Source organism: Somniosus microcephalus, chromosome 19, assembly GCF_052327205.1.
Source record: "Somniosus microcephalus isolate GS21.2 chromosome 19, FLI_Smic_1.0, whole genome shotgun sequence".
NCBI lineage: Eukaryota > Metazoa > Chordata > Chondrichthyes > Squaliformes > Somniosidae > Somniosus > Somniosus microcephalus.
Genome location: NC_141005.1, coordinates 24,868,103 through 24,889,955, shown reverse-complemented (window position 1 = coordinate 24,889,955; position 21,853 = coordinate 24,868,103). Strand labels below are relative to the sequence as shown.

The following is a 21,853-nucleotide window of genomic DNA, read 5'->3' as shown; positions in this document are numbered from 1 at the left end:
TTGGTAATTCTAAATGAAACGTTATCACACCATTCACTGTACTAACCGTATGAAGTCAGTTGGTGGCACACATGCAGAGGGAAAATGAAGTAGCTGATAGAAGGGACTTCGCCTTAGTCCCAGCACTGCCTTTGATGGATTAAGCCCCACTGATACATTGCTGTTCTCTACTCATGCAAGGTGAAGGAGACAGTAACACTACCATTGCCCAGCTCCTCTGATGGCTCGCTGGGTGGCTCACATGATACTGAGCCATAAAGACCAGGTAAGCCCCAGTTTTTGATCTTGGGTGTGTGCTGAATTTGACATCATTAGAATTAGCCTCAGTAGCTCTGGGATAAAAAAAAGTTAAAATAAAAGAAATCAGCCAATTTTTCACCCGTCTTTTCATTAAGGTGCTGTCTCATGCTAGGGTAGTTTGTTAAGCAACAACGGCACTCCAATACCATGACCAAATAGGCTCACAATGTTCCATCTAAATTGTGTGTGTGCATGGCACCTTTAAATTTGCTGTGCAGTGCCTGTACCGCCACGCACGCACAGATTCTTAGCGGGAACAGCTTGCCAGCGGCCTTCGTGGTACCAACTCAAAGATTCATGCAAGTGCTAAGACAGATTAAGCTGACTGCATACTTTAAAACATAAAATTGGGATTTAGTGAGACCTACTCTCTGAATGATTGTTTTAAAGTAGAAAAGAAAAAAGCGGAAGAGAATCAGTGTGCTAACTGTGGACAGTTCCCACGGAGCTGAGATGCACAGTCCATTGTTCTTCAAACAGGAAACTTTACTATTACTGTAAAATGCTAAGTATGTACAAGTAGATAAGTCTTGAATGCATTTCTTTAAATTGGCATTGGAAATATATATTATTTCCTTTCTGTAGCTGCTGAAGCAGGGGCTGTGCAAATATTTGTGCGGGTGTAATCAATCTGCTGAACACAAGTTTTCAATTTGCTGAATGTAGAAAATACTCAGCAAATAATAAAAGACATTACAGAATTTTCACAAGGACACTTAGGATTGGTAATAAACTGTCAGAGGATACCCTTGCTCTGTAACCTAGAGTCTAGATTCAAATAGTAACTTTCAAAACAGAATTGGATAAATACTTTAAAGGAGAAAAAAAATTGCAGGGCTATGGGGAGAGCGCCAGGGAGTGGGACTAACTAGATTGCTCTTCAAAAGAGCCGGCCAAATGGCCCCCTTCTGTGCTATGATTCTATAATGTTAAGCAATGAAATCTAGGTTATTTAAAGCTGAAAACAGCTGCTCCGCAAGTAGACATTTCTGAATGTGATTCTGCAAGCAGAAATTTGCGCAAGTAGTTCTGACAGTAGAAATCTGTGAAATAAGCAGTTGCAAACCAAAAACTAACTTGCCAGAAAACAGTGACACCAGCAGCAGTGTGAATTCATTTACAGAAATTAGTTAACACTGTACATTGCACCCTAACCGACCAAAATCAACATCACAAAAAAAAAAACAAGATTATCTGGTCATTATCACATTGCTATTTGTGGGAGCTTGCTATGCACAAACTAGCTACCGCTTTTCCTACATTAACAACAGTGACCACACTTCAAGAGCACTTCAGTGGCTGCCAAGCGCTTTAGGATGCCCCGAGGTCGTAAAAGGCGCTATAGAAATACAAGTCTTTCTTTAAAACCAAAACAAAATGTACACAGATGTTACTCATTGCAAAAACATTAGATTACAATTCGGCGATTGAAATAAGACTTAAAAACCAAGCCAACGACTGAAATGAGACACTTTGGAAGGCCCATGGTATTATTAAGTTGCTGTCCTGAGCTTGCTCCACCAATTACGTCACCTGAACAATCCTAATAATAATGGTTCCCTTCTGACGTCACTGATGGAACCATTCATTCGACAACAAGGAAGCTTTCAAAGAAAAAGAATGAAACATTTAACATTCTCTAGCTTGCAAATTAAAAAAAGAAAACTTTAAAAACAAATAATAATTTCTCGGTTTCTTTGGGAATGAGAAGGGAAAGAGAATCAGATTTGAGTTTTAACTTTCTGGGCAGGACATTCACATTAACTCCCCCTCAAAAAGGTTTTTTTTATTTGTGTCGGGATGTTCGCGATTCGGTTTCTTCTTAAAATAAAACGGATTCTCGTTTTCTATATATGGATTTTTTTTTAAAAGACGATTGGTTTTTCGGTGGCCCAGGGAGCCGCCGGGCGGAAGCGGCCGCTCACTCACTCACCGTCCTCGGCCCAAGAAGGAAGCCCCCTCCGAGAGAGTCCAATGCGTGTGAGGAGAGGGGCTGAGAAGAATTTTTTAAATATCCGAACAAGGCCCAGGGTACCAGAAAAAGCCTCTACGCCATCATTTCCCCCAAAGGCCCGTCCGGTCGCCGGCGGCAGAATTTCGTCTCAATGGCGGGGCAGAGCAGTGCTCTTCAGGGCTTCTTGATGTTTACTCACCTCAGCAACAACGCAACCACAGGCACAGTGGCGGTCCCGGTCCCGCCCCTAACCGCCGCTCGTTGGCCCAACCCCTTGACATATCTGCAAAGCGATAGGCTCGTCTCCACGTCAATCACCGTGGGAGAAGTCCCGCCTCCGCTCCACCGCTCGTTGGCCCAACCCCTTGACAGCTCTGCGAAGCGATAGGCTCGTTGCCACGTCAATCACCGTGAGGCAAGTCCCGCCTCCGCCCTGCTGCTGTTTGGCCCAACCCCTTGACAGCTCTGCGAAGCGATAGGTTCGTCTCCACGTCAATCACCGTGAGGCAAGTCCCGCCTCCACCCCGCCGCTGTTTGGCCCAACTGCTTGACAGCTCGGCAAAGCGATAGGCTGGTCTCCACGTCAATCACCGCGACAGCCCTCGCTTCCCCGAATCGACAAGGTCATGATAGTAGCGTCGAATACTGTCGACTTGATTCGGTGCTGAGCACCCAAGTCTGGGAGCTCTATACATATTGCCCATTCCTAATTGCCCTTGAGAAGGTGGTGAACCGCCTTCTTGAACATTGATGTTGGAAATCTGAAATAAAAACAGAGAACGCTAGAAATGTCCTTATTCACAGGCTGTGGGCATCACTAGCAAGGCCAGCATTTATTGCCCATCCCTAAGTGGCTAGACCATTTCAGAGATAACAACAGAAAATGCTGGAAAAACTCAGCAGGTCAGGCAACATCCGTGGAGAGAAATTTGAGTTGACGTTTCGGGTTGGACCCTTCTTCAAAACTGGAAAGAAAAGAAACTAGATCGGAGGCAGGGCTGCGATCGGACAAAAGAATAAAAGAAACAAAAGAAGTAAAAGAGATTAGAAGCTAGACGAGATGGTAATAGGCTGGGATTAGGTGTAAAGTGTACTGGCAGGGCAAAAGATAGCTGCCAGGTGTGAGAGAGAAACAAAAGGAAAGGGGGGGGGAAAGGAGTGGAACAATTACAAGAGAAAATGAAATGGGGGCCGAGCTTATGATCTGAAATTGTTGGCCTTGGCCTCTTGTATTGTTCCACGGAAGCTCAACGTAAACTCGAGGAACAGCACCTCATCTTCCGATTAGGCAGTCTGCAGCCTTCCGGACTCAATATCGAGTTCAACAATTTCAGACTATAACCTCGACCCTATTTTTTTTTCTCACATGGAAGCTATTGATGATTCTGCCATTGCCATTTACACCTCATCTAGAGTCATCTTTTGTTTCTTAACTTATCCCATTACCATCTCCTTTTGTCATGCACCATCATCCCTTTTGTCTTTTAATCTCTCCTGCCTTCCAGCCTATCACAGTCCCTCCCTTTGTTCTTTCCTTCCCCTCCTCCCTTTCCCTGCCCCTACACTTGCTTAAAAGTCTGTTACATCTCTAACTTTTTCCAGTTCTGACAAAGGGTCATCGACCTGAAACGTTAACTCTGTTTCTCTCTCCATGATGCTGCCTGACCTGCTGAGTGTTTCCAGCATTTTCTGTTGTTACTATTAATAATCCTCATGTAAGTTGCGGAATGTTATCACTCCAGTTATAATGTCACAATAATAGACAGCTAAACTGGCCCCAAGATATCACACTCGGGTTTACCCTATGATTGGGATTGTTTTCCCTTTTTTTCCAAGTTTACCCCCCATTTCTCCCTCCTGTTTTAAAAGCATTGGTACCTGCTGGGGTAGACTTCCACAAGCTCTAGTGGTCCTCCAGTCGGCACACTCACATGGTTATTATTCATTTTTGAGCCAACAGGGAATATTAGCATGCCGTTCCAACATGGAGGATGTCACAGCCCAGTTCCCAAGGTCCTCAACCTTCACCCGCACACATGCGCGTGCCTCGTGATGTGCTGCTGAGCCACCAATATTGTCCCAGGTTTGATTCCTGGTGGCTGAGTTTTCTGATCTTAGGGCACGATCGCTGTTCTAAGATCAGAAAACTCAACCCACTGGGGAACAAACCTGGGACAATATTGGTGGTGCTGTACTATATCATGCGGCACATTTATCCACTGAGACAGTGTTATATTAAAGATCTGAATGATGTTTCTTCCTAATCTTCTCCAGTGAGAACAATCTTAATTAGTTGAATCTACAACAACAACTTGCATTTATATAGCACCTTTAAATGTTGTAAAACGTCCCAAGGTGCTTCACAGGAATGTTATCGAACAACATTTGACACCGAGCCACATAAGGAGATGTTAGGACAGCTAAGAGTGAAACAAGGCGAGGGCAGTACCACTGAGCTGGACAGCTGAGGAGAATGGTGTGGTCGACCGTGTCAAAGGTTGCTGAGAGGTCAGGAAGGATGAGGAGACACAATGCACCATAGTCACAGTCACATGAAATGTTTGTATATGTACATAAAATTTGACACCGAGCGCCATAAGGAGATATTAGGGCAGATGACCAAAAGCTTCGTCAAAGAGGTAGGTTTTAAGGAGCGTCTGAAAGGAGGAGAGAGATGTAGCAATATGGAGAGCTTTAGGGAGGGAATTCCAGAGCTTCGGGCCTAGGCAGCTGAAGACACGACCAAAACTGAAAATTAGAAGAAGAAAATTGATGTAAAATGAACACAGATATATTTAATTATGTTCGCAATATATGTCAGTCATAGGAACATGAGTAGGCCATTTAGCCCCTTGAGCCTATTCTGCCATTCAATGAGATCATGGCTGATCTACGACTTAACTCCATATACCCACCTTTGCCCCATATCACTTAATACCTTTGGTTAACAAAAATCTATCAATCTCAGATTTAAAATTAACAATTGATCTAGCATCAATTGCCGTTTGCGAAAGAAAGTTCCAAACTTCTACCACCCTTTGTGTGTAGAAGTGATTCCTAATTTCACTCCTGAAGGGTCTGATCCTACTTTTTAGACTATGCCCCCTAGTCCTAGAATCCCCAACCAGCGGAAATAGTTTGTCTCTGTAAGAACATAAGAATTAGGAGCAGGATTAGGCCATATGACCCCTCAAGCCTGCTCTGTCATTCAATAAGATCGTGGCTGATCTTCAACCTCAACTCCACTTTCCCACCCGAGACCCATATCCCTCGATTCCCCTAAAGTCCAAAGATCTATCTACCGTAGCCTTGAATATGCTCAATGATTCAGCATCCACAGCCCTTTGGGGTGGAGTATTCCAAAGACTCACAACCCTCTGAGTGAAGAAATTCCTCATCTCAGACTTAAATTACCGACCCCTTATCGTGAGACTATGCCCCCTAGTTCTAGATTCTCCAGCCAGGGGAAACAACCTCTCAGCATCTTGCTCAAAGTAAGAGCTGGACCTAACTTGGAAGGTTGATAATGTGGACCTACATTGGCTCCTGGTTAAGCAACGCCTCAATTTCAAAATTCTCATCCTTGTTTTCAAATCCCTCCATGGCCTCACCCCTCCCTATCTCTGTCATCTCCTCCAGCCCCACAACCCCCCGAGATATCTGCGCTCCTCTAATTCTGCCCTCTTGAGAATCCCTGATTATAATCGCTCAACCATTGGTGGCCGTGCCTTCTGCTGCCTAGGCCCTAAGCTCTGGAATTCCCTCCCTAAACCTCACCGCCTCTCTACCTCTCTTTCCTCCTTTAAAACGCTCCTTAAAACCTTCCTCTTTGACCAAGTTTTTGGTCATCTACCCTAATTTCTCCTTATGTGGCTCAGTGTTAAATTTTTTGTCTTATAATACTCCTGTGAAAGGGCCTTGGGATGCATTACTACGTTAAAGGCGCTATATATGTATACAAGATACTTTTCTAGATCAGTATGTTGAGGAACCAACTAGGGAACAGGCTATTTTAGATCTAGTATTGTGCAATGAGAAAGGGTTAATTAATAACCTTGTAGTAAAGGGGCCTTTAGGGAAGAGTGACCATAATATGATAGAATTTTATATCGTGTTTGAAAGTGATTTAGTTAAGTCCGAAACTAGGGTCTTTAATCTAAACAAAGCAAACTACGCAGGTATGAGGGGCGAGTTGGCTAAGGTAGATTGGGAAACTACATTCAAAGGTATGACAGTAGATAAGCAATGGCTAGCATTTAAAGAATTAATACATAATTTACAACAAATATACATTACTTTAAGGCAGAAAAATCCCACAGGGAAAGTGGTCCAAACGTGACTAACAAGAGAAGTTAAAGATAGTATTAGATCAAAGGAAGAGGCTTATAATGTTGCCAAAAAGAGTACTAAGCCTGAGGATTGGGAGGATTTTAGAATTCAGCAAAGGAGGACTAAGAAATTGATAAGGAAAGAGAAAAAAGGATATGAGCATAAATTAGCAAGAGACATAAAAACAGATTGTAAATGTTTCTATAGGTATGTAAATAGGAAGAGATTAGTGAAAGTAAACATGGGCCCATTAGAGGCAGAGACAGGAGAAATTATAATGGTCAATAAGGAAATGGCAGACATATTAAAGAAATACCTTGTCTCTGCCTTCACGGTAGAAGACACAAAAAACATTCTGGAAATAATAGGGAACCAAGGGTCCAGAGAGAATGAGGAACTTAAAGAAATCAGTATAAGTAAAGACATAGTACTGGAGAAATTAATGGGACTAAGTGGAGACAAATCTCCTGGACCTGATGACCTGCATCCTAGGGTTTTAAAAGAGGTAGCTGCAGAGATGGTGGATGCACTGGTATTAATCTTCCAGACTTCCCTAGATTCTAGAAGTCCCCAAGGATTGGAAGGTAGCAAACATAACCCCGCTATTTAAGAAAGGAGGAAGAGAAAAAGTGGAGAACTATAGGCCAGTTAGCCTGACATCAGTAGTAGGCAAAATGCTAGAATCTATTATTAGGGACGTGGTAACAGGACATTTAGAAAATCGTAATATGATTAGGCAGAGTCCACATGGTTTTATGAAAGGGAAATGTTCTTGCCCACTCAGTCAACCTGTCTATATCTCTCTGCAGCCTCTTTGCATCCTCCTCACAACTTACTTTCCCACCTAACTTTGTATCGTCAGCAAAGTTGGATACATTACACTCAGTCCCTTCATCTAAGTCATTAATATAGATTGTAAATAGCTGAGGCCCAAGCACTGATCCTTGCGCTACCCCGCTAGTTACAGCCTGCCAACCCGAAAAAGTCCCATTTATTCCTACTCTGTTTTCTGTCTGTGTTTGACAAATCTGTTAGAGTTTATTGAAGAAGTAACTAGTAGGATGGATAAGGGGAACCAGTGGATGTAGTGTATTTGGATTTTCAAAAAGCATTTGATAAGGTGCCACACAAGAGGTTATTACACAAAATTAGGACTCATTGGATTGGGGGTAATATTTTAGTGGGGATTGAGGATTGGTTAATGGACTACAATTATACAGGGCATTGGTGAGGCCACACCTGGAATACTGTGTACAGTTCTGGTCTCCTTACCTAAGGAAAGACATACTTGCCTTAGAAAGAGTGCAACGAAGGTTCACTAGACTGGTTCCTGGGATGGGGGATTGCCCTATGAGGAGAGATTGAGTAGACTAGGCCTATATTCCCTGGAGTTTAGAAGAATGAGAGGTGATCTAATTGAAACATATAAAATTCTTAAGGGACTTGACAGGGTTAATGCCGAGAAAATGTTTCCCCTGGCTGGGGAATCTAGAACACGGGGTCACAGTCTCAGAATAAGGGGTCGGCCATTTAGGACTGAGATGAGGAGAAATTTCTTCACTCAAAAGGGTGGTGAATCTTTGGAATTCTCTACCCCAGAGAGCTGTGGATGCTCAGTCGTTGAGTATATTCAAGACAGAGGTCGATAAATTTTTGGGAACTAAGGGAATAGTGTTTTTGTGATTGGAAGGCTGTTTCCAGTGGGGTTCTGCAGGGCTCAGTACCGGATCCTTTGTTTTTTGTGGTATATATCAATGATTTGGACTTGAATGTTGGAAGTATGATTAAGAAGTTTGCAGATGATACAAAAATTGGCTGTGTGATTGATAATGAAGAAGAAAGCTGTAGATTGCAGAAAGATATCAATGGACTGGTCAGGTAGGCACAACAGTGGCAAATGGAATTCAATCCGGAGAAGTGTCAGGTAATGCATTTGGGGAGGGCTAACAAGGCAAGGGAATACACAATAAATGGTAGGACACTAAAAAGTGCAGAGGATCAGAGGAACCTTGGAGTGCATGTCCACAGATCCCTGAAGGTAGCAGGACAGGTAGATAAAGTGGTTAAGAAGGCATACGGGATACTTGCCTTTATTAGCCGAGGCACAGAATATAAGAGCAGGGAGGTTATGCTTGAACTGTATAAAACACTAGTTAGGCCGCAGCCAGAATACTGCGTGCAGTTCTGGTCACCACATTACAGGAAGGATGTGATTGCACTAGAGAGGGTGCAGAGGAGACTTATGTGAATGTTGCCTGGGCTGGGGAATTTTAGTTATGAGGAAAGATTGGATAGGCTGGGGTTGTTTTCTTTGGAACAGAGGAGGCTGAGGCGAGACCTAATTGAGGTGTATAAAATTATGAGGGGCTGAGATAAAGTGGATAGGAAGGACATTTTTCCCTTAGCAGAGGGGTCAATAACCAGGGGGCATAGATTTAAAGTAATTGGTAGGAGGTTTGGAGAGGATTTGAGGAGAGTTTTTTTCACCCAGAGGGTGGTGGGGGTCTGGAACTCACTGCTTGAAAGGGTGGTAGAGGCAGAAACCATCATCACATTTAAAAAGTACTTGGATATGCGCTTGAAGTGCCGTAACCTACAGGGATATGGACCAAGTGCTGGAAAGTAGGATTAGGGTGGATAGCTCTTTGTCGGCCGGCACTGACAAGATGGGCCGAATGGCCTCCTTCTGTGCTGTAAAATTTCTATGATTCTATGGAGGGACATGGGGATAGTGCGTGATGGCGGAGTTGAGGTAAAAGATCAGCCATGATCTTGTTGAATGGCGGAGTAGGCTCGAAGGGCCAAATGGCCTACTCCTGCTCCTATTTCTTTTTTTCTCTTTTACAGTGAATGACATTACAGAGCTCAGTTCTCAGCTCTTTCTACAAAGTCACAAGCCCTCATGCCTACAAGGCAGGGGTCCCAGTCTCTGCAAATTGGTGATGTGATCTCCAAGCTTCTTGGTCGTCTTCACTTGTTCATCCAGATAGTGGGTCTCCAGGAATTCACACAGATGAGGGTCAGCGCTCCCAGTGGAGGGTTTGTGCAGATCCGGCAGACTCTGGTTGACATTCTTCTCCATCTGCAGGCCTCTCTGCATCGCCAAGCGGAGACTCCCGACCGAACAAGTGGACTGTAAAAAAGCTTAAAAACCCCAACTCCTATTTCTTATGTTCTATGTAAATACAAGTTGTTGTTGTTGTTGTTGGATGGCTGACTGGTCGGGTTAGCACTGCGCATGCTTCAGGGCCGGCGGCTTGTCCGGCAATGGTCATGCGCAGTCGCCGGAGGAGTTGGGTCGGACTGCACATGTGCAGTAGCAGAGAGTCATCATGGCGGCTCGTAGCCATGTGCAGGATCCCAATGACAGGAGGCTGCGTCCGATATATGGTAACCGAATGATTCGCCGTCTTGCATCTGCAACCCTCATCCATTCGCACACTAAAATAGCAAAAAGCCCAAGCGCTTCAAAGACGGGGCGGCGCTGCCTGTTGTACCTCCCGGCTCGCCTCATTGCTAGGCCGCAGATGTATCCTCGAGCTCGAGTTCGAGTTACGCAACCCGGGGGGGAGCCCAGTCCGCTACCGAGTGCCACTCCGTTGCTCGCAGCCCAGCGTCAGCGTGAGGTTCCCACTTTGTTATCGCTGCATTTTTCTCTTAATAGAAAGGTCTTCAGGAGAAGTTGATTGGGGTCTCTCTGGGCGGCGGTAGTTTTCCAGAGCGATTCCCCCCCCCCCTCTCTGCCACTGGAACCTGTTGATTCCCCATCACGGTGGAGACCTGGGTGTTTGGAGGAGAGTGACTGTATGGCTGGGGTGTCGGGTGTAGATAAAATTCTGGCTGCACGATTGCGTGGTTGACATTTTTTTACAAACCTATGTAAACTGGAGTGAATGGAGTTTGATTGGAAGCCACATCTTGATGCTACTCTGCCGCCTGAAGATGTTCTTGGTTTTGGAATCAGGTTGTCCGGTAGCTGGAGCTCAGAGCTTTCCCGGAAATGTCTCATTTAACTGGGGGGTGTTGCAGCGCGCCCATATTTGGCATTGATGCTTTGATGTGCTTTATTTTTGTCTAAGTCGTGCATTAATCGATTTGAAATGAAATTTTAATTCTTAAAAAAAACTAGTGTACCATGACCTGATCTGAGCGTAAATGGGTCACTAGTTTACAAGAAGTATTGTTATGGACAGTATTCATTTTCTGTTAAAACATTTTATACAAATTGTTTTCTGTACATGAATGAAATAGATATGTTGCTGGTATGGCAACCCAGTGATACAAGGGACTTTCTGATCATTTTCGCTGATCCAGTGTTGTTTGCTTATTTTCTTTTTTCAGTCTAACAAGTGGTTTTGTGATGATTGAGTTGTAAGGATGGAGCTTCAAGTTATTACATTTGTTCTGACTTTCTCAATTTGTGCTCGGATGCAAATCAATAACATGCAGGCTTAAAATAGTGCTAATCACCAATTTGGGACAAAATGTAGACTAAGGTATCCTCTGTTGCTTTGAATGACAGTAATAGAGACCTTTTAAGAATTGAGCACTCTGATAATTGACAGCAAAGTTTTACTTGAGAACATTTTCTTCTTGTAAAACGGGCAGACACATGGCAGATGAAATTTAACGCAGAGAAGTGGTGAAGTGATCCATTTTGGTAGGAAGAATGAGGAGAGCCATCTGGGAGACGCTACAGATGCATTCGCACCCGTACGACCAGATTTAGGAACAGCTTCTTTCCCAGGGCTGTCATCCTACTGAACTCCGCAAATAAACTCCAAAGCCTGCACATCTGCCAATGCACTTTATTATGGTTATGTTTATGTTAATGTATTACAAGCCAAATGTATGTTGAATGTTTAAATGTCTTAATCTAAACGTACACTCTCGGGAGCCGCAAGCCTACATTTCGTTGTACTGCACTTGTGCACTAACAATGACAATAAAATTGATTATTATTATATTATTATTAAAATGGTAGAATTTTAAAGCGGGTGCAGGAACAGGGACCTGGGGGTATACATACACAAGTCTTTGAAGGTGGTAGGACAAGTTGAGAAGGCTGTTAAAAAGGCATACGGAACCATAGCTTTATAAATAGAAACACAGAGTACAAAAGCAAGGAAGTTATAAAACCTTTATAAAACACTGGTTAGGCCCCAGCTGGAGTATTTGGTTGGGGGGGGGGGGTGCAATTCTGAGTACCACATTTTAGGAAGGGTGTTGGGGCCTTAAGGGAGGGTGCAGAGGGGATTTACTAGAATAGTACCAGGGATGAAAGACTTGTTACGTGGTGAAACTAGGGTTGTTCTCCTTGGTGCAGAGGAGGTTAAGGGGGGCGGGGGCTTTGATAGAGGTGAATCATGAAGGGTTTGTTTCCAGTGGCAGTTGGATAAGTAATCAGAGGACACAGATTTAAGGTACAGTAATTGGCAAAAGAACCAGAGGTGACATGAGGAAAAGTTTTTTTACGTAGCGAGTTATGGTCGGGAATGCAATGCCTGAGTGGGCGGCGGAAGCAGATTCAATAATAACTTTGAAAAGGGAACTGGATAAATACTTGAAAAGGAAAAAATGTACAGGGTTATGGGGAAAGATAAATGCGACAAAAAAATGTTTTGATTCCTGATTCTTTGAATTCTACTATTGTAATCTGTTGTTGGATAATTTATGAAGGAGAGCCTCTGCTAAAACTGCTTTGTTAGCATCAGTCATTTTTTTGTGGGAAACGTTGTCACTGATGAGCGCAATGCTATAAATTATGCTGCATTTAGAGCTGAGTAATATAGGATATTCTTGTTGCTGGTAGTGGTTAGTGGATCTAGGGCAAGCATAAATGCCCTTGAGCAAATAACTGATTATAAAATGAACACTCTTTTCTATAATTGATGTGAATCATCTTAAGTTTTTGAAAAGAAGTGTAGATCGACCATAACAGGAGCTGAAACAGGGGCTTTCACAGATTACAATAACAAAATACAGCGGATGCAGTTCTGACGAAGGGTCATCGACCTGAAACGTTAACTCTGTTTCTCTCTCCACGATGCTGCCTGACCGGCTGAGTGTTCACAGCATTTTCTGCTTTCACAGAATAGTTGATCTATGTTATCCATGAATGTTATATGTTGGTGAATGTGGATGATATATATAACCCCATAGCAGCAGCTTGCAATCATCAGTGTTGCATTCCATGTGGGTATGTAAGAGTTGCGGAACATATGTTCTTTTCCCCTCCTCCTTGTAAGTTTTGTTGTTTCTGGTGTTTACCCCACTTGCTGCATGCAGGGTGACATTCGGCAGACAATATTCCTGGGCTTCCGCACCTCTTCTTTGTAACAGGCCACAAGCATGAGTGATCGATGGTGATTTGTTCTTTTCTTGCCTCATTCACTGTGGAGAAGTGCCCTGGCTCCTCTTTCCCCAACGGCTGAGGTCACAAACTTGCCATATTGAGAATTTGAATTAAGTTTTTAATCAGAAAAGCTGATAGCAGTAAAAAGTCACCATGAAGCTGTCGGATTGTCATAAAAACCTAACTGGTTCACAAATGTCCTTTAGGGAAGGAATGCGGCTTGTAAGCTCTGTCAATGTAGCCCACAAAGCTCCGTCAATGTAGCTCACAAAGCTCGGGCAACTGATTTTATTATTCATTTGTTTCTTACTTGCTGATTTACCCTTTTTGAATTTTGTGGGCCTGGAGGTTTGAAAAGAGGTTTTCATAGTGCTGTTGCATTGTTGATGGATAAATCCCAAATCAAAAATCTTAATGTGTTGGTAACTGCAGTTTGAGATATATACAAATGACTGGGAAACGTAGGCTCCATGGTATGCACCTAAGCAGCTTCTTACAACAGAAAGCTTGCACGTTTCTGCACTAGGCTATAAGGGAAACTGTTTAAGTTTTATGTCGCTGTCTGGTAGTTTCTTGCAATGGCCAAGTATCTTCAGTTAACTGCTGCAGTGCTGTCTGATATTTATTTAAATGATACAATTGTGAGAGAGACACCTACAGAAAGTAACATGAAAAGTTGCAGTCAAGCTACCTTTGAATGGTAAGAGTGCAGTTTCAAAACCAAGAGTTCCTGATACACTGAACTCTTGGTATTTTTATGCTGTCTGCTGGGGAGGTTGCAGAACGGAGTTTATCAATCAACCTTTATAGTATCCAAAATAACAATTTTAAGTTATTTTCTAGCTTGAGATCAGGAGAAAGACCAGAACAGGCATCAAACTAAATTTTCACATTGTTGTGAAATAAAGAAGAAAGAAAGAATTTAGATAACACCTTTCATGACCTCGGCATGCTTTACAGCCAATAAAGTACTTTTTTAGTTGTGTAGTTACTGTTGTAATGTAGGGAAATGTGGCAGCCAATTTGCACACAGCAAGATCCAAAAACAGCATAAGGATTTTACAGTGCAGTTATGTGCGTTTTCTTTTTGTATATGAAATACCATCTGGCTATGTTTACTGAACAGGCTTTTAAAAGTGGCTTATTTCCAGTCGAGTGAGTTTGCAGAGCTCCAAGTGACTTGTTTCACAAGGAACGACTTAAATGTTTTCAGGTGGCTAAAGAATGAGCTAAAAGGAACCTTCACCTGGATAAGCAGCCACCCATACATAATATAGTTGCCGTCATTGTTTAAAATAACAATTTGGTTGTGCTTACAGAATGAAGAAAATGTACAGTCAAAGCAGTAGAAACCTCTTTAGATTGAATTCTTTTGCCACAAAAAAGTGTCTGTTGACAGTTTGGTATTTAAAGGGGAAAAATTAAGTCTAATATTATCTCTGAAAGACTTTGGATGATGAGAATCATTGCTACGTTTAAATTGTCAAAAAGCAGTCACGTCGACACCTGTCATGTTGCTTGCGTCTTTGGTCTCCTAATGCTCAAAGGAAACTCAAAATATTTGAGGAATGGCTGGCACTCTGTCTGGACCAGTGGAAGCATTTTCTTCAAAATATTTCCCCTCCCTCCTCCTCACTAACCCCCTCCCCCCCCCCCCGCCCCATGTTGCTACTCTTTGAGCCTCACAGACTTTCTTTGCATCTTCAGATTGTAAGGGTGAATTGTGAATAACTGCATACTTTGCCAAAAAAACTGACTGACTCATTCTCAGAACCAGTTCAGAACAAATCTTTCTGTAAAATATGAGCGTCCGCTTTAGTGCACACACACACACAGGTGGTTTATGACTAGATTTTCTGGTTTCCATTGATCTGAGGCTTATTGTGCTGTTCTTTTTAGGTGGGTAGCTGTCTCGCTTCAACATGTGAGAATTGCCAAATGCTTTTTTAGGTAGAGGCATGGGTTGTTTCCCTTGATTTATGAATGCAACGTGCTAAAGTTGTAACGTCTTACATTAAAAATGCTGTATTGATATCCTAGTTCCAGTGTGATTTTTGAGAGATATTTTGCAGTTGTTTGCGCCCTTGCTTCAGTGCTGTGCAATGCTATGTGATTGAGAGGCTGAGCGGTTGACTTAGTTGTAGCCCATCAGCCAATAATGCTTTAACAAGTTGATGGAAGAGATGTAGGAGGTGCACAGTTTTACATCGCTGCTCTCAATTTAAAAAATGTCATGTTAATGTAAGTACAACTGATGGAACGCTGGATCCTTCTGCTGTGTACCACAGGACATTGTTAAACCTTAACAGTGCACTTGGGGTCTGCGCGTGGCCCTAGTATCATTGTCTAAGTCAGGAATGCAGTGTAAAATGTTGTCTGCAATCGGGAGTCTGAGGTGGAAAGCTGCTATCTGGATGTTCTACATGAAACATAGAAACATAGAAGATAGGAGCAGGGCACTTTGCAGTCTGCCGGACTCAACATTGAGTTCAACAATTTCAGATAATTATCCCTGCCCCCATTTTTCATGCAGTATGATTTTTGCCATTCCCATTTGCAGCATTTTATCTTTCCTGCCTCTTACAAAAGTACAGGATGTTCTTTCTATTCCTTCCTCCCCTCCTAAACCCCTCCCCCCCATGTCTCTGCACCTGCTTAATATCTGTTACATCTCCAGCTTTTTCCAGTTCTGATGAAGGGTCCCAGACCTGAAACGTTAACTCTGTTTCTCTCTCCACGGATGCTGCCTGGCCTGCTGAGTATTTCCAGCATTTTCTGTTGTTATTTCAGATAGGAGAAGGAGTAGGCCATTCGGCCCCTCGAGCCTGCTCCGCCATTCAATGAGATCATGGCTGATCATCCAAATTCATTATCCTGTCCCTGCCTTCTCCCCATATCCCTTGATCCCTTTAGCCTTAAGAAATATATCCAACTCCTTCTTGAACATATTTAATGAATTGGCCTCAACTGCCTTCTGTGGTAGAGAATTCCACAGGTTCACCACTCTCTGAGTGAAGAAATTCCTCCTGATCTCTGTCCTAAATGGCTTACTCCTTATCATTAGACTGTGACCCCTGGTTCTGGACTCCCCGGCCATCGGGAACATCCTTCCTGCATCCAATCTGTCCAGTCCTGTTAGAATTTTATAAGTTGAAGATGATGAAAATAATGCATGCTTCATTGCATTACGAATAATTTATTGGAACTTGAGTTTTAAAAAGAATCTCTTGTTTTCTTCCTTTCTCTCTTGCTCAGCAAATAAATCATGCTGGGGTATGGTTCCATAGCAATTGGCCACACTCTGAAACCTCTCCCAGGTGTCGTTCTTGTGTGAACCTAGACAGTGAATCCCAGCATGCTTGACTGTGGAAGGCAATGCAGCCAAGCCTGACCATTTTTCTCACCTAACGTTCACAAGCATGCAGTTTCTAGCGCGGCCCCTTAATAACAATCAGGATTGGAACTCTGGCAGTTTTGTTTCTGTTCACCTCCCTTCGTCGAGGACAGACTTATTTTTGCTGAGCCCCCCGCCCCCCCCCCCCCCTTCAGAGATTCATGACCCATGCTTGCCCCCCTTTTCTAAGAAACAGTATTTTTGCTTTGAAAGAGAGGATTTGATTTTCTTGGCTAACAAAGACAGGAAGCAACATAAGGAAAGAAAGACTTGCATTTATATAGCGCCTTTCACGTCTTCAAGATGTCCCAAAGTGTTTTACAGCCAATGAAGTACTTTTGAAGTGTAGTCGGTGTTGTAATGTAGGAAACACGGCAAGCTCCCACAAACAGCAGTGTGATAATGACCAATTAATCTATTTTTTAGTGATGTTTATCGAGGGATAAATATTGGCCAGGACACTGGGGATAACACCCCTGCTCCTCTTCGAAATATTGCCATGGGATCTTTTACGGCCTCCTGAGAGAGCAGACGGGGCCTCGGTATAACGTCTCCTCTGTACCACCAAATAAATTTTGAACGTAAGAGAACACTTGTTGATTCACCTTTGTCTCAAGTGAGTAGGATGAGCCTGTTTGCTGCGAGCGCACGATTTGTGGAATCTCGGTTTGATTTCAGAGAGTTTCAGCCACAAATCGGCTTTTACATTCAAGGGGCTTCTATACGTGTTTGGATGCAAGTAAGCGAAGAAAACCCCACTTCAGGCAGGTACATTGAGGCAAACTGAACAAGTATTTTGACGGCTTTTTGTGACATTTCAGGGAACTCTTTGAATGTGGATCGAATTCTCTTTTTGACTCGGCAATCTTGGTCTTTTCTATAAAGTCCTCTGAAAATGGATTTTGAAGCTAGGCATAATCCTGCAATTCAGTTGCCTCCCTTGGGGAAAAATATTTGCCGAATTTTCTGAAAAGCTAAGACAAATGCCGCAGAATTGCATCTTCAGCTTCGAGCATCAGCAATTTCACAATCCATAATGGCAGCAAGCAATGTCGGAACATAGCAGCACAGGTCTTTGGCAGTGCCACGTGCATAATGAAAATGTTTTTATCTTACAAAAAAAGGTTAAATTAATTGGAGCCTGTCAGATATGTCTGCCAAATAGCCCAGTAAAACCTAGAAGCGCTAGTCGAGGAAGTGCTGATTCAGTCGATCAAAATCTTCCCGGATTTCGCAGATCCTTTACCATGAGATCGCCATCGAACTTCTGTTTGAAGCAGAAGTTGCTGGTGGTGCAACTCTTCACATCACACTGAGAAGAGAAGAGGCTTGAGTTCAATGATCGATCGTTTGAGTTTCACAACTTTGACAGCAGCAATCAGTACATTTGACAGCTCTTTTGGCATCATCTTTGCAGCTAGCACCTCCCTATGTGTATAATTGCAAGGGGGTTGGAGTATAAAACCTCGAGTACTGCGTACAGTTTTGGTCTCCTTATTTAAGGAAGGATATACTTGCATTGGAGGCAGTTCAGAGACGATTCACACGGTTGATTCCTGGGATGAAGGGGTTGACTTATGAAGAGAGGTTGAGCAGATTGGGCCTATACTCATTGGAATTTAGTAGAATGAGAAGTGATCTTATTGAAACATATAAGATACTGAAGGGGCTCGACAAGGTCGATGCAGAGAGGATGTTTCCCCTCGTGGGGAAATCTAGAACTCGGCATAGTTTCAGAATAAAGGGTCGCCCTTTTAGAACTGAGATGAGGAGGAATTTCTTCTCTGAGGGTCGTAAATCTGTGGAATTCTCGGCCCCAGAGAGCCGTGGAGGCTGGGTCATTAAATACATTTAAGGTGGAGATAGACAGATTTTTGCAAGATAAGGGAGTGAAGGGTTATGGGGAGTGGGCAGGGAAGTGGCTTTGAGCCCAAGATCAGCCATGATCTTATTGAATGGTGGAGCAGGCTCGAGGGGCCAAGTGGTCTATTCCTGCTCCTATTTCTTATGTTCTTATGACAGTACGCTGTACACAGCATGGTGCAACAAGTCCACTTTTGCGGCCATGCACATTTTTTGCCCCATCCATGCAAATCTTGCCACAACGATTCCACTCAATGTTTTTATGTCATGTACAGGTCTAAAATTTTGAAGAATTCCTCAGCAGTAGTTTTGTTGGGACAGAATGGCAAAATAAAATGCCTTCTTTCATCTCCGAACAAACGAAAATCATCATTGGTGCTGCATTGATGCAGTCAGTACTCTTGTCGATATGTAGTGTGCAAAAAGGGCTTTGCCTCATTGCTTTTACTAGCTTCTCCTCGACGCCCCTTACCATATCAGCAATGCTTTGGCTAACTTGTGCTGTCAGATAGTAGGATGAGACTGGTTCGCAACTTTCCTTCCACATACTATCGATGGCATTTTAATCACTGCTGGCAGTACAAGATTTTGACAGTTGTATAGGATTTTCCACTTTTTGTTATTTGGTGTGAGACAGGATAGGATGCTTTAAGTAATATTTTCTTAATGGCGAGAGACTGGGAACTGTGGAGGAGAGCAAAGGGATTTGGGTGTCCCGGTGCACACATCACTAAAAGCTATCGCACAGATACAAAAAGTAATCTAACCGGCAAATGGATTGCTGGGCTTTATCTCAAGGGGCTGGAACTTAAAGAGGAGAAAGTGATGCTTCAGTTGTACAAAGTCTTGGGTGTTGCGTTTTGTTTTGGGCACCACACCTCAGAAAGGATATATTGGCCATGGATGGGGTACAGTGCAAATTCACCAAAATTATACCAGGGCTTAAAGGGTTAAGTTTTGAGGACAAGATGCATAAATCTGGCTTGTATTCTTTGAGTTTAGCTGGTTGAGGGGTATTTAATTGAGGTGGTTAAAATGATAAAAGGATTCAATACAGAGAAACTATTTCCTCTACTCTAGTGGCAGAGTCCAAAACACTGGCACAATCTTAAAATTAAAACTAGGCCACTCAGGAGTCAAATCAGGAAGCACTTTTTCCACACACGCTAGTGAAAATGTAGAATTCTCTCTCCCAAAAGGCTGTGGATGCTGGGTCAATTGAATTGATCAAGATTGAGGTGGACAGATCTTTGTTAGGTAAGGGTATCAAGTGACATGGATCAAAGGCGGGCAAATTATATTAGCCATGATCAAATTGAATTTACAGGTTTGAGGGGCTGAATAGCCTACTCCTGTTCCTACGTTCCTAAGTGGTTTGGCAGGGGTATCACTGGAAAAAAACCTTGTGATTTATCTTTGAGGGCAGGATGTTTAGTCTTCAAGTGCCGTTTTAGTTTTCTTAGTTGCATGCTATCCTGAGCAAGAACTTCAGCACAAACAACACATTGCCATCGAGGATTTTCATCAGAACCAGCAGAAGTGAGTCCCAAGTCCAAGTAGAAAGGATTGTATTTCTTATTATTTTGCCTGGGTCCACTTGTTCCTTCCCCAGGATCAGCATCCCCAACTTTATGCTTCAAAACACACTCCATTGATTCATAGTTATTGAACACCAAACGTCGTGCTCACGTCAGTTCTAAAGTGCACGGGAGCTGGGGATGCTGACCTGGTGCAAGAATATTGGTCAATGATGCTTTGGTACTATGCTTGGTAATTTGGGGGTTTAAGGGACAAAACCCATGTGACGCAAGAAATCCTGATCCAGGGGTTGGGCCCTTATGCTACCTACCCCACCTCAACCCAGTAGTTTTGGGGGGGGGGGGGGGGGCGTTCTTGGGGTGTTTCCAGGCTATCTTTTGAATTCCACCAGAAGCAACTCTGATGGGTTCAAAATCTAACGAGGGCAGTATAGATCTAATTATATGGGCCTACTACCTACTTGCCCCAAGAGCGAGAGAGTCAAACAGAAATCGATCTAGGGAGACATTTAAAACAAATTCTTATCTTTTTCTTCCATCCCTTCCAAGCCTCTGACACCCCGCTTGGAGTGACAGGACGCCTCTCTGAGCCCCATTGCCTCGGCATGCCTCCCAGTCTGAGAACCTTTGATCTAGGGTGTTAAGCCTAGTTTTTGTGTTCTTGGCAGGGACCATAGTTAACAGCACAGACTTCGGATCAAGCCTCGGACTGCCTTGCTTTGTGTGGCTTTGTTCCACACCCGGTGGTTCATTTGTCATAAATGAGGTTTTTTTTAAAGAATAAAATTTGACGGGTTAATATTGTTTTTGTTTTCAGTGCCAACGTTGCACTGAAAGTAGCAAGCACTGTAACCCTACTTGGTGTTGTCCCTGAGAGGTGATGACAGACACACACATACATGCACTGTGACGTTACATGGCATTCGCAGTGACATCAGGGTCCAGCATAAAAAATTTGATCCATATTAAGAGTGACTCGACTTTTGGAAGGCCATAGAAGCCACTCCACGACACAGTGTGAATTTGTGAAGTTTTCCATCTATTTTTTATTTAAAAATGCATTGTAAAGGTTTGTGTGGGGGTGGAGGGAGGTGACTGGTTTTGCAGAAAATCCAGTTTACATTGGGATGCCATTTACCTGAACAGTTTGGATACCTGTCTGGATAGTGAATCATTCAGATAACTATGAATTTTGGGTAGCTTTTTAATTTAAAAATAACATGAGCCATTTAGGTCAGGACCCATTCTCTGCCTCTACTGAAACTTTGGAGACCGTTTTAGGATATTTTGTGTTTCTCCCCTTGCCCCTTTTTATAAAATCTTTTATGGCGTCTTTCTCTGACTCTGCCGCAGTCAGGAACTCGTGTTGTAAAGAATCATTGGTGTTAACTCAGATTTTACTTTCTAAGAGAGAGCTGGATTGAAATCTGTTGCGAAAGGGAATGGAGGGTTATAGAAATATTAATAGCACTACTTGATATATTTTAGGGGAGGTAGGGGAAGGAACTTGATTGTCCTTTAAAGGGGTGTTCAAGGTGGTGGTGCAGGGGGAAGAAGGAGGGCCATGCATGTTTTCTGGATGGAGCAGGCTTGATGAGCTGAATGGCCTATTCTCCCTCCTTACTTTGTTCTGTGTTCTTAGACGCACCAAACCACCATTTTTCTGGACTTCCTTAGTGGTGTAAAGTTGGATGGGTCTGACCAGTGGATTGTAGTGGTATGCTGTTTTCTGTCTCGTGAGAGCACTCATTTCCTCTGCTTATTTGGGGCTTCTGGTGGTAGAAAACCAAGTGGACCTCTGCGTGGCACAAATTTACTGATTGTTTACGCCACCTAACCACATCGGTAATGGTGGGGGAGGGAGAAGGAGGTCAGAATTATGGGTGGAGATTGTGCTTGTATCCATTTTGTGTAGCACAACATGATCGGTTAGCAAGCTCCCACGGACAACGGGTAACGGCTACTTTTAAACATTATAACATGGTGTAAATGAGTGCGCAATTTCTGGCATTTATTCCGCTTCCCCATATCATAGAATCAAACAGTACAGAAGGAGGCCATTTGGCCCATCGAGTCTGCGCCTGCTCTTTCGAAGAGCAATCCAGTTAGTCCCACGCCCA

General features: G+C 43.2%; 2 protein-coding genes across 4 annotated transcripts in view; one reads left to right on the top strand and one right to left on the bottom strand.

The window, feature by feature from the left end:
- The window catches only part of trafd1 (TRAF-type zinc finger domain containing 1), a 45,623-nt gene extending 43,090 nt beyond the window's left edge, over nt 1-2,533 (bottom strand). Inside the window, exon 1 of one of the 2 annotated variants that reach the window (XM_085961402.1) lies at nt 2,454-2,533. The gene's annotated coding sequence lies outside the window, so the exon portion shown is untranslated. The other variant, XM_085961401.1, reaches the window with a different exon arrangement.
- Nucleotides 2,534-9,871: 7,338 nt separating this feature from the next.
- naa25 (N-alpha-acetyltransferase 25, NatB auxiliary subunit) overlaps nt 9,872-21,853 on the top strand; it is an 85,537-nt gene continuing 73,555 nt past the window's right edge. For both annotated transcript variants that reach the window (XM_085961394.1, XM_085961393.1), the window contains exon 1: nt 9,872-9,973. In XM_085961394.1, coding sequence (XP_085817520.1) covers nt 9,916-9,973 — 58 coding nt within the window. In that variant the 5' untranslated portion in view covers nt 9,872-9,915. The remainder of the gene's footprint in view (nt 9,974-21,853) is intronic.